General features: G+C 47.0%; 1 protein-coding gene across 1 annotated transcript; it reads right to left on the bottom strand.

The window, feature by feature from the left end:
- Positions 1 to 273: 273 nt before the first annotated feature.
- On the bottom strand, positions 274 to 10531 carry LOC121852522 (kelch-like protein 20). The gene is made up of 7 exons (XM_042346489.1): positions 10361 to 10531; positions 9343 to 9513; positions 8094 to 8300; positions 5489 to 5647; positions 3333 to 3427; positions 876 to 991; positions 274 to 503 (listed from the first exon to the last, which is right to left on the bottom strand). The coding sequence occupies exons 1-7, from the start codon at positions 10529 to 10531 to the stop codon at positions 274 to 276; spliced, it is 1149 nt and encodes a 382-aa protein (XP_042202423.1).
- Between the last annotated feature and the right edge of the window lie 2919 nt (positions 10532 to 13450).

The raw sequence follows: 13450 nt of genomic DNA, 5'->3' as shown, positions 1-13450 counted from the left end.
GACTGTTGGGGCAAGCGCTCCTAGCGAGTACCTATGAAGGTCGGCACGGCACACAAGGGGGTGGGTGGCCAGCACCACGCCTGGCCGCCTTTGTCTACCGAGTGGCGATGTTTACACACAACATACTCATTTGAGCCTGAGTATACCTAGGGGACGCCCAGAACCGGTCCAGATAATCATCACTGGTGTTGGCCGTGAGCGGGAAATGAACTCAGGTCACCGGGTTCGTAGCGCGGCCCGCTAACCGCCACCGCTCCCCACAGAGGCACTCGCTCATACGTCCCTCAATCGCCCCGCCGACTCGCTCGTTCGCACGCACCGCTCCACACTGTTGAGGTAGGAGGATCCATCGTAACCGCCCACGGCATAGAGGAGGTCATCGAGCACGGCCACCCCCACGCCGCAGCGCCGCTTACTCATGGAGGCCACCATGCGCCACTCGTTGGTCTGCGGGTCGTAGCGCTCCACGCTGGAGATGGCGTCGCCGCTGCACCAGCCACCCACTGCACGGTGATGGACAGGGAGAAAAGATCCCCTTGTAGCCTTAACAGATCGTTGAGGTCATTTCTGTTAGTAAACACCTATTAAACTAAACAAACGATTAAAATTTTACCTGCTAAGGCCCACGAAGCTGTATAGGTCTTTTTCAGAAGCGACCTGGCCACAAATTATAGCTCAAAGTGGCTAATCATGTGGAAATTTATAGCAGCCAAATATTCCAAACACATGTGCAGGGGAAAAACTGGAGGACCTGAAAAAAAATCGACGCCACCACGGGGGGAGAGACACATGCAAACTCTGAATATACAGCAGGCATCATGGTCGGGATCGAACCCACGACCTCCCGCACCTGCGCACATCCCATCACAGCTCACCTGCGAAGAGCACTTCCCCGCAGCGGATGGGCTTGCGGGGTTTCGTGCGGGGGCCCTGCATGAGTGGTCTTTCTTGGGGCAGAAGCAAATAGTTCTTGGCTTCATCCACGAGGTCTCTTGAGCGACGAACAGAGAAAAACAACAAAACATTAATGCACGCAGCGAGCGCACAGCATAAAAAAACGGGGGATGGTGAAGGGGGAGGAGCATAATACAAGAATCCCCCACGATACATAAGGGATGCGTTCCTGGGAAATGCTACTTAACTCAAAAGTACTTAAAGCGAGCTCTAAGTTCCCATAAACATAATGTTAAAATCAGGGGTTGCGTTGCTAGCCGACATTTCTCGAAAATGCGCGACTAAATGTCATGAAGTGTACAAAAAAGCATATGATTATAAGTGAACATACGCTTTAAATAAGAATACAAATAATACAAAAAACGTAATACCAGAGATGGTTTAAGAGCTTGCTGATCGAGGCCTCTTGGCGATTCCTGGTGGTACGTGCTATGCGTGTACAGTTCTGGTGGTACGTGCTATGCGTGTACAGTTCGGTATTACATCGCAAAAGTCCGCTTTCTCCCTCGTGCATTCGTGTTATGCATATACATTCATTTTAAAAATCGTGCAAAGAAAATTTGCACAATTATTAAACAAGGAAGGCAATTGCGCAAAAACTAATATGCATTTTTTTTCCAGAAAGCACAAGACAAACATGACACTTGGGCTTGTTTGGGGCGCCTGTGGCGCACCTCACAACCATTTACGGCCTTCGGCCAGGAAAGTCACAATATTTTTTAACACGAACGACGCATTCACGCAAGCACCCGATGCTCCGTTTTGAAGTTTTTAATTAAACATCTTTGAATTGTTTAGAATTAGATAATTTTATTTCTTCATGAAAAGCTTATATCATTTTACATCTGGAAGACTTCATTGAAAACGACATTTCGTGTGAATTTTCTCTCGCCGTTAAGTAGATGGCCTTGCTGGGGGTTCGGTTCGATGCGGACTTTCACCTGTTTGGGGTTGCGGGATCGAGTTAAGGCGATATAGAGCTGCTGGCCGTGCGAGAAGACCGCCATCTGCAGATCGATTCCAATGTAATCGAACGTCTGTCCCTGCGCCTCAGTCGTTCATGCAGGGGGCACGTAGGTTTGCAGCACCCCCTGCATGAAAACGATGAAAAGTGCAGCGTTCATCACAGATAAAGTTGCGTGCTTATATAAGAGTATTAATCAGAAACGTATATGCAAAACAATGCACAATGCGGAAACTTATCGTGGGGGATTCCTGTACCTTTGTTATGATTCGTGTGGGTCACCACAATCTTCTAATGTCAAACGGAGCCATAATTAACACTGTAAAAGTCCCATATTGCTAGTCAAGGCTCAGCCCAGACTTGGCTCTGGTTCAAGTAGGCCATGGCTCAAATTCATGTGCTTAATTTTAGCTGGCCTATGAGCACGATCCCAGCCATGCTCAAGATTTCCTCCTGCGCCAAGCCATGGATGACGAGCTGCTAATGCGTCTCTGGAAGCTACTCGGCAGCACACGCCTGAACTGAGCCGCCATGTGAAGCCAGGGCTGAGCTGCGACTAAGAAGAGTATGAGCCGAAGAAGTCTGTAGTCATGCCTTCACACTGGTCTATCCAAGCTGGGGAATGGATAGCCCAGAATTATAATAGAAGTGGGTGGAATGTGTAGTTGATTTTTGTTGAAATTATAAGTAATTTTTTTCATTTCATCGTTCAAGCTCGCTTGCCTTCTTTGCTCAGAAAAAACGTAGATCCTTCTTGTCAGTAGCAGGAAAACAAACCTGTGATTATATTTAATTAACGGTATCATTGTGAGTGTACATGTTCGCACGAGTGTCAAATTTATGCATCCGCGTTCCTGACTCGCCTAGTTATTTTGAGTAGTACCATTGTGTAGGTGTAATTAAAGGATATTCAAGTATTACATCAAATTCCGGGGTCCACTCAGCCTATCTTTCCTCCACCATGGATACAGCACGTACCGTTTGTGGCATGTCCACAGTGGTGATCCGATGTAGAGACTGGCGTGTACAATAGACCGACCCAAACTGGACGTCTGTTAAAAAGAGCGTCAAAGCTCATCGGATTCCTCCAGTCTAAATAAAGATTCTGATTCCGAATGTGATATCCCGACTACTGGCTCTGCCTTCAAACGAGGTGAGCTCAAGCCCCATTGCTCACTTGATCAAAGATTCTGACTTGCGGAAAATGTCACAAAATAAGTCACGGCAGTGACCACGGAAACAATACATCACCTTCCTGCCAAGGTGAAGGTTTTGATGTTCACGTAAAATGTATCCCAACATTCGTGATTTTCTGCGAATCCTGTTCAGCCGACGACGCGGAAATTGGCATGGCAGCCTCCCGTGGGTTTCACGGAAAACACGCACCACCACTCGTGACAGCGTGGCCGGCTACCTGCATGCCTCGTCACTCTTCACCAGAAGGTCCGTCCCCACTGTGCCCACCAGGAACTTGGGTGTGAGCAGGGGCAGACGGACGTGTTGCAGCACCTACACAAAGACAAAGATCCCCCGTATAGCCTTTAACAGACTGTTAGAGCAAGTGCTATCATGGGACCTTCTTTACCAGTATTTGGTGTTTGAACATCCTAACACCTCCTGTTTTATTGCCAGAAAGGGTAGAACCTATTCTTATTTTTCATTGAGCAAGTGCTGTTCGCGAGCCCCTATGAAGACCGGCACGACACACAAGGGGGTGGGTGGCCAACACGACACCCGGCACCTTTGCCTCCGCAGTGGTGATGTTTACAAACCGCACCAGGTACTCGTTTGAGGCCGAGTCGACCTAGGGGAGGCCTAGCGTGATAACCGTTACACTAACGCACACACACACGGAGAAGAAGATCCCTCGCTTAACCTTATACGGCAATAACAAAAGTACGGCATCTTGAGATGCAGCTGCATTTAGATGCTATACAGATATACATTGTATGGTTTAATTGGATTGAATCATTGCCTGCGAGAGAGATCCACAGACGGGACTTTGTCCAGATTGATACACCCATACACAAACAAGACACAGGCCTTCCTATAGACAAACCGGCTGCTTAGACACATGTGCGGAGCTTTTTTGTTTGGCATCACACATACACCTTTGCTACCCAAGTAGTGATAACACAAACACTGGATACTCATTTTAGGTCGAGTTAACCTAGAGGAGAGGGGATATAATCAAGAACCATGCGCCCCGTGTGTGTGGCAAGGAATTCGGGCTGGGATGATGCGATTGCGTCAGTGCGTTTTCAGAATACTATTCCACTGCTATCTAGACTGTAATACATTTTCAACAAGACGAATAGTCACACACTGTTGCCACTATACTCATTGGTTCTTTCGGTAAAGTTACGTAGGTGAAACATTAAAATAAAATGTAAGAATAAAAATAAAAAATAGAAATAACCAAATTAAATCACCACGTTTCGGAAGCAACACAAGCTTCCGTCATCAGGTGGGACAACCACAGTAAGAAACAAAATTACTGTAGTGGGCAAAGACAGCTGTTTGTGACAAGTGATTATATAAGGTAAAGAGGGAGGAGAGATGCAGGGGGCAGGGATTGTGGAGTAGGGGGGGGGACTTCTGTTGAGACACGGCTGGTGAGACACAATGCTGGCGCTGGGAGCGGGCGGGGGGGGGGCTACAGAAGATGTCACCTGGTTAATGACACTATTAAAGCACACACGAGATTTGGCTGGTGCTCATCAATGTGGGCGGCCCTAAGCCAGTGGTGGAAGTTGTGCATTCATACGCGAGGGGGGGCAGTTTTGTCGTCGTGCAGCCACTGTATCCTATTACGATCAGCAAGAGGAGCGATATAGTTACCTCTACTGTGTGTGCTTTTATGTTGTCAAGCATGAGCTCCCCGCTCTACTAGGTGGGGATGAACTAAATAATTGATTTCAAAACAGGTTCTTACGCTCACAATAAAAGCATCAAATTTAGTTTCAGGAAGAAGTGATTATTTGATTGATTGAGGGACGACCAAGCTACGTAGAACAGATTGTTATCGGGTGATAATGTGCTATGATACCAGCAGATGGCAGTGCAGCAAGATCAACTGTTGTGCTAAACTGGTAACACATCTAATAATAGGATTTTCCCCTTTTTTCTGGCAACAAAACTCACCAATTGAGGCGAGGCTCAAAAGAAAGCCGTCTCTGGTGTGGACCAATCAGTTTCAAGGACAATGCATACATTATCAGTGTGTTTTGTTTGCATTCTGACCGCAAGTATTGTGGTTAATGCAGACATGATTCCTTGTAAAAAAGGTTTCAGTTTTGTTGCCAGAAAAAAATGGAAAAACCCTATTATTATATCTTGGCACTGGCCAAGGAGGTCTAATGATGGTCAAACATCTCGCCTCCACCTGAACTAACCCGTACTGACGAGCGTGGCAAAATCTGGTCGTGTAACCTCCACGAAATACACAGCATGGGGAGGCTCTCAACCTGCAGTGGCTTGACATTAGGGGCGTCCACGTACCTAGCGGAGGCCTAGGAAGGACACAACCGCCGATCAGCGGTTACGCAAGCGCGCACACCAGGCAGGCACCTGGGGTAGCTGTGGCCGGCGCTCCTGGATGTTGTATTTGACCCAGGCGATGACGGCGCTGTACACCTGCTCCTCGCTGCGCACGTTTAGCTCATCGGTGGATATGATGTCGATGAGCTGGTTGGCAGGAAGCAGCATGAACTCTTCACTCTCCATTACCTGCGAAAGCAACAGATGCCCCGCTTCATGTCAGCCTGGATTACTGAGCACAGTGTTAATATGGAGCACCTCTTGATGGCTGGGTGGTGGTGGTACACGACTGGAATCCAGCGCCGTGGAGTCGAGGGGTGGCAGATCACACAAATGTCACAACAACTTCATTCCCGTGGCTTTACCACCAGGATAAACGGTAAAGCAAAAATGTGGACTCGATCCGTTCCCTCTGTATGGGATAGTATTGTCGCCTCGCACGTGTAGGCTTTCTCCAGGTGCTCCGGTTTCCTCTCACATATATCGGCAACATTAATTGGCTAAAAGCACCTTCATATATAGAGGAGCACAGACATTGTACACGCCAGCTCACCACCTGGCTGCTGCCTTCCTGTTTGTCTTTAGTTCCTCCTCACACCTCCGAGTCATGCTCTCTCCTGTCTTCGAGAGTGAGCGGATACTGTGCGGCACATTGCGAGTTGAAATTGTTTATTGCACAGAAAACTTAAATTCTTGGTGGATTCATTACCCTTTGTGGAGATTAGTATCGTGCCTTGATAGCCACACACACACTACTTGCAACACACACATAATTGCATTACAAGTACCCTCAACTGCCCACGTAAACATAACTACATACATACAAAATCAACACAATTAGCTACCAATACAATGAAAGTGAACGGCAATCTCTTTTGCACGTCACAATGAAAGTGGCAGAAATATATTTTTAAAGGAATCCACAGCCAAATAAAACAGAGCCTCTTATAGACACACTTCTATGATAATAGGTTTTTCCCCTTTTTTCTCGCAACAAAACAGGTGTTAAGATTTCGATTTAAAGCTTTCGTGACTGCAGGGATTCATATTATTGGTTCTTTTGGTAAAGTCACGTAGAAGGGAAATAATAAAATATCAAAAATAAAACAATAAAATTATCACGACGTTTCGATTGCAACACAAGCAATCATCATGTACGTGACTTTACCGAAAGAACCAATAACAGGTGTTAAGATGTTAAAATACCAAACTGAAACCTTTTACAAGGAATCATGTCTGCATTAACCACAATGCTTGTGGTCAGAATGCAAACAAAAAACTAACTCTGATAACATATGCATTGTCCTCTGGTCAAAAAGGCGTCCTCTGGTCTAACACCGTTTGAGACGAGGCTCAAAAGAAAGCTGTCTCTGGTGTGGACCAATCAGTTTCAAGGACAATGCATATATTATCAGAATATTTTTGGTTTGCATTCTGACCACAAGCATTGTGGTTAATGCAGACATGATTCCTCTTAAAAGGTTTCAGTTTGGTGTTTTAACATCTTAACACCTGTTTTGTTGCCAGAAAAAAAGTGGAAAAACCTATTATCATATTTTGGTACTAGCAAAGGAGGTCCCATGATGTGGACACACACCTAGGCTCTGTGTTCCAGGTTGTCCGAGATGAGTCTGAAACTTAATTGCGCACAAGCAAAATACTTGAAAGTTACTTCAAGTCTTGTACTCTCGTGAACTAGCGATATAATTGCAGCAGTCAATGCAGTTACATTAATGTGCTGCAATGATATCACTAGAGCTTTTTGGCAGCACGTCTGAAAGTCAATTTTAAAAGCTCTATCATAACCAAAGATGCGTTGGACTGCCCAGGCTACACAGGCTAGGTGCTTACAAAAACACAACTCTCTTTTGGCTTGCATTTTCCTTTAATGTGGCTCAGATGATAAGAGCACTGAGGTGGCACCGTTTAGATGCTGGCTTTTGAATTAAGGCCTGTGATTAAAATGGGTTTTAATGTGCAGTGATTTGATGGTCTCAGCCCAGTCACCAATGACTACACACACAAAAACCCAACGACGTTATATTTATACTTTTTTTCCGGTAAAGTCACGTAGGTAAAAAATAAAATAAATTAAAATGAAAATAACTAAATTAAATCAGGTACCTGAAGACGGACGCTTGTGTTGCGCCCGAAACGTCGTGATTTAATTTAGTTGTTTTCATTTTAATTTATTTTATTTTATACCTACGTGACTTTACCGAAAAAACCAAAAAGTATGGATCCTTGCAGTCACGAAAACTTCAAATCTAGAACGTTACACTTAGTTCTGCTGTGTGTAGTGAGTTGTAAAAATGCAGTTTTTTATGGTGCAGATCGTAAGCCACAAAAGTAGCTGTGTGATATCCCGCCTCTGCGGGCTGTCCTCGAACATGGGAGCTTGCAGCACTGCTCTGCGAGAGAAACCAACAAACACTTGGCCTCGTGACACGACACCCGAAAGTACAATTGGCCCAAACATGCGCTGTGAGAGTGAATCTGCATTGACTTGGTGGCCTGGCTGTGTGCTCTGGCTGTGTGCTGTGGTCTGTGTGCTCTGGCTGTGTGCTGTGCTCTGGCTGTGTGCTCTGGCTGGTGCTCTGGCTGTGCTCTGGCTTGTGTGTCTGCAGAGGGCCACCTCCTGGAAGTTGTGCTGCGTGAACTTGTCGGCGGTGCGCTGCAGGTCTCGGCACGCGTGCGTATCGGCGAAGGCCCGGATTCCCAGGCAGTTGGAGGGGTCGAGCTGCCGCTTCAGGAACTCGCAGCAGGTGTCCTGGATCTCGGCGAGCTGCAGCAGGCAGGCGGCCGGCAGCAGGGCCTGCACGTTGCACTCCTCCACCGTGATCTGTGGATCGCAGCAGCGCAGACTGCATGAGAAGCAAGCGGTGTTCTGCTCAAATGCAAGAATGGTGAGATTCTCATCTCGTTTAACGGACCTTAGTTTGTTGTAGAAATTCTGCTGTCCTGTGCTTCAGGGGTGAGCCAAACAACTGCCGACTTTACACAAAGTGGTACTCATTTTATAGGTCCCAGCGGCAAGGTAATCCGAGTAGAATTCCAACAGGGATATGAACTCACAAACTTGTTATTGGGAGTCACGCTCTCTAAGCACAGTGTGGCTTAGCCAAGTCAAAGTAAACCCCAAACAAATGTCATTTCCAGCTGTGATGGCATGCTGCTGTAATGAATATACACATTTGATTAGCACGGTTGGCTACATATGGTGTGAAAGAAATTCAACATAATACAATATTTCGAGAGCCAGCTTCCTCTGGTGAGCAGAGCTGTGGCAGCAGCAGCAGCAGCAGCCCATCGTCAGAAAAAAGAGCAGCTGCCCCTTCGTCTGCATCACACCGCGCTCGCCACAAGAGGCCTCGATGAGAAAGCTTTTCAACTATCTCTGGTAAATTCTAATTATTAGCATTTATTGTTAGTTAAAATTACAGCTTACAATCATACGCATTTTGGTACACTTTCTGACAGTAATTATTTTTTTTTATCTTGGCTAGGAACGCAAACCCTGGTTTTAACGTTATGTCTGTAGAAAATGATAGTTCACTTTAAGTCATTTTGAGTAAAGTAGCATTTCCCCGTAACGCATCGCGTGGGATTCCTGTATTATACTCCTCACACTCTACCCCTCCACCTAACCCCCGCAGCTCCTCCACCATCCCCTGTGTATCCAAGCACTATCCAGGCTCAACAACCCTGCTTTGCTTTTGACATCCTATAAGATCAGTCGCATCCTGGCTGATGTGGTCATACACAACTGCCTTAAACACTCAACACGAAGGTTCACGTCTTTTGCTCTCCTAAAGTGGATGAGAGTCCATTACTGGCCCAGCCTGCTAGAGCAGCAACACTGCGTGCACGGCTGGTGGCATCACCTGTGCCGTGTAGGCAAAGTCAACGAGCAGCTCCATGGCCGTCTCGTCGACGTCACGGATGGACACCTCATCCTGCCGTGACTCGGCCAGCTCGCCCGTGAACATGGCGTGGAAGTAGGGGGAGCACGCCGCCAGCACCACGCGGTGCGCGTTGATCTTGCGGCTGCCCACCTGCCAAAGACAGACGCGGGTTGGTGGGGCGTGAATGTGCGATGCCCTCACTGCGCCTCCTCTACTGGGAGGTGGGTCTGTGGGAGGCGAGGATGCCATTGCTTTTGTAAGATTATAAACAATATGAAAAGGTGGAAGGTGCAAGTTTACCATCTTATATATAAATATATACAGTGGTAATAGAGACGCAGGCTTTGTCCGCTTTTTATTGACTACAGCATAATGCTTCACAAGAAGCCAATTACTTCATTCATTGATCGGAGATCATATATTTTGAAGTATTTAGCATGAGACTTAAAGCTATTTGGACCTTGTAGCTGACCCCTATGAATAAAACTAATACACCTCAAGGCTGTAACTTTTGGGAACTCTCATGAGCAAAATCTTGATTCGGTTTGTGCCGAATTTCAGTCGGTCACCATCCTCTGTGTTTATTAGACACATTCTTACATATTTTTTCCATATTACTAATCTCAAATATACCATGGAATCATGTCAACATCCTCCTTTCATGCAACTATAAATTCCTCCATTCAAGAGCACGGGGCAATGACGAGATTGTATTCACTGCAGAGCAGGGTGAAGCCATCAACTCGCTACGAGAGCTATATTGTGTTTCTAAAGCTGGTGGTGGTTCAAATTGTGGCCGTTGTGTAGGTGATGATGTTATAGAGATTCGGGAAGAGAATATAATCTTGTGAAGGTGGTATTGGGATTGCGACAACCCGCTGGTGCTTGTGACGTTGACATTCGTGGCGCTTGTGACAAAGCTATTGGTGGTGGCGACGGTGTGTGATGATGGTATTGGTGACGGTGGTCGTGGCAACGTGCGTGTGCGAGCACGAACCACCAGCACGACATCGCAGAACTTGCGGTGTCGCCGGAGCACGCTGATGGCCTCCAGGGTGATGCGTGGATGCTTCTCGGACACGTAGACCATGCGCGCCGGTGTAGGCAGCACGCCCTCGGGCAGGGCGTTGGGGTCCCCGCCGCCGCTCGATCGGCTCGTCACGTCCATGGCTCGCGGCATGCTGCGCACGCAAAGTCAAGGCGAGAATCGGTCACAAGAATTGGCCGTGGAGACATTGGCACATTTTTTCAGGAATTGTAACAAAAGGGAAAAAGCTGTCGACAAGCATTGAATGGTAGTCATCTTCGTCGAGAGTCATGAGCCTGTGATAGAACATCTACACTCCCCTGGTGGGGACCAGTCCATCCACTTTCATGAACACTTTATTCTTATTGTAACATTTCATTGGCAGGGGCCAGTCTCCCGATAAGACAATCTGTATCGGCTTAAAAGTGGTAGTCATTATGAATGCAACAGAAAATGTTTCTCAAGTCCAACTCCAACTCGGTGAAACTGCAACTCCCAAGTGAATTTGAACTCGCAACTTCTGATTGTGAGTTGAGTGCTCTATAAACACTGCGCCGCCCAGCGAGATTCATATCCTGTGCTGTTATCCTCGACAATCCAATACCCAACCGAGTATTATTTTAATTTGATTTGAGTTAGACGTTGACCAATCGCAGTCATCATCCCTAAGGGGGTCAATAAAATTTGTACCATTTTTGAGTGAAATAAACAGTGGCCATTCTACAGAGACTGGTCTCTGCCATAGTTCTCTCCCCTGGCTCAGGATTAAACAAAAGCACCAAAAACCATGTTAAGGTCCACTGAATTTACTTCCTTTTCACAGACAGTTGCCCAGACATCTCGCAGAATTAGTACTACTGTATAATACATCTCGCCGGGCTCAACAGGGAATAAGGCATTGACTTGACAGCACACGACTATTTCGTAATTATTTTCATGTTAGAATGCTCGATTGCTGCTTTGTCGCTAAGCAGCAGTCCAACCGCATAGAAATGTGCCAACTTGGCATCTACTAGAGCCAAAACCGAGGCTTTCACAGTCACTCCTGGATTGTTATGCCACGTGCAGTGAAACATTGCAAAGGTTTTGTGACAAGCAGACAGTGCAGGCAAGTGAGGCATGTGAATGAATAAAGAATGCTTGTGGTACGGTGCTGTTGGCACACCTGTGGAGGAAATCGTTCTCCTATAACACGGTAGTTGCGTTCGTGAAGAACACTGGGTTGTGGAAAAATTGCGTTGTAATAAATACTATATAATATAGGGTAAAGCACAGCCCGCAATAACACGTGAGATGCATACGCAAGCTCAACTAACACTGAGGCGTGTAGGTAGCATCTAGAAGCATTCAGCAGCATCCCGCCTTGTGTGATGCCACGCCGAGGCATACGTACAACAGCTTGTTCCTCTCAATTGCTTTATATACAACTAGCTGTACTACCCGGCTTCGCCCGGGAACTTGGATTCACCACGCCCGGCCGCCTTTGTCTCCCCAGTGACGATGTTCACACACCACACCAGTTACTCGTTTGAGGCTGAGTCGACCTAGGGGAGGCCCAGGTCCGGTTCAAATAATCGTCACCGGTGGTGGCCGTGAGTGGGAATGGAACTCGGGTCGCCGGGTTCGTAGCGTGGCGCGCTAACCACGACACTACAATGCGTTACGCTTCCGTTGTAGGATTTGTGTGAGGCGCGCCGATCCGCTGTAGGGTTTTAGTGAGGCGCGCCGATCCGTTGTAGGGTTTTAGTGAGGCGCGCCGATCCGTTGTAGGGTTTTAGTGAGGCGCGCCGATCCCCCGCGATACAATAATGCTGTGTAATCGCTATAATTTTATGATTTACCGAGCCTATAATAGAATTGCACACATTGTGGTGGCGGGGAGTGAAGAGGACGTGTAACTTTGATGAATTTACCTCAGAGTCGCGTGGTGGGTGTCGAGGCCTAGCACCGTGCAGAGCCTCCGGCCTCGCCTGATTTTGGCACCCGGCTGAGCTGGGTACGGGTGCCGTTCCCCCCCCCCCCCCGCGCTACAATAATACAGTCTAATCGCTATAATTTTATAATGTACCGACCCTATAATAGTAATTGCACACATTGTGGTGGGGGGGGAGTGAAGAGGACGTGAAACTTTGATGAATTTACGTCAGAGTCGCGTGTTAATGCGTGCGCCTATTTTAAAGGGGAATTAAAAATGGCGTCCACCCCGCGCCGAAGGCGTCGCTACCCGTTGGCAGGGGCAACCGCCGTCCAATGAAAGCGGCGAAGGCGTGGCTACCCGTTGCCAGGGGCAACCGCCGTCCAATGAAACTGCAGCCCGCGGCGAAGGCGTCGCTACCCGTTGCCAGGGGCAACCGCTGTCCAATGAAAGCGGCGATGGCGTCGCTACCCGTTGCCAGGGGCAACCGCCGTCCAATGAAACTGCGTATGGTCCGGCGACACACACACACAGACAGACAGACAGATTCGCGATTTTATATATATATAGATTTTACTTAAATCTATTTAATTATAAAACCTTAATATTATACATTCACTCTCTCTCTCTCATACGATACGTATTATGGTGTTCTACACTCACCAATGACAGTAGTATCTTGAGACTTGACTCCAGTAATGACGACGACGACGACAATGACGATGACAATGACGACGATGACAGACCTGTGCAGTTCGATGAATGTGATGATGAATGATGATGATGATGGTGTTACTGCACAGGTATAATGAGGCCTTTAAATCAGTTTGAAAAATCCGCGATGCACTGAGGCCGCGAAACTTGAACCGCGAAGTGGCGAGGGATTACTAGTACAGTGAAACCTTGGATTGCGAGCATAATTCGTTCCTGAAACGTGCTCGTAATCCAAAGCACTCGTATATCAAAGCGAACTTCCCCATAAGACAAAATGGAAACTCAAGACGATTCGTTTCACAACCCAAAAAAAATTCATACAAAAATTATTCGTTACAAAATACTGATAGGTTTTTTCCCCTTTTTTTGGCAACAAAACTGACACCTTTTGCAAGGAATCATGCTTACATTAACCTTGCAAAAGGTGTCAG

Source organism: Callorhinchus milii, unplaced genomic scaffold (genome assembly GCF_018977255.1).
Source record: "Callorhinchus milii isolate IMCB2004 unplaced genomic scaffold, IMCB_Cmil_1.0 Scaffold885, whole genome shotgun sequence".
NCBI lineage: Eukaryota > Metazoa > Chordata > Chondrichthyes > Chimaeriformes > Callorhinchidae > Callorhinchus > Callorhinchus milii.
This window is presented reverse-complemented; position numbering and strand designations above follow the sequence as displayed.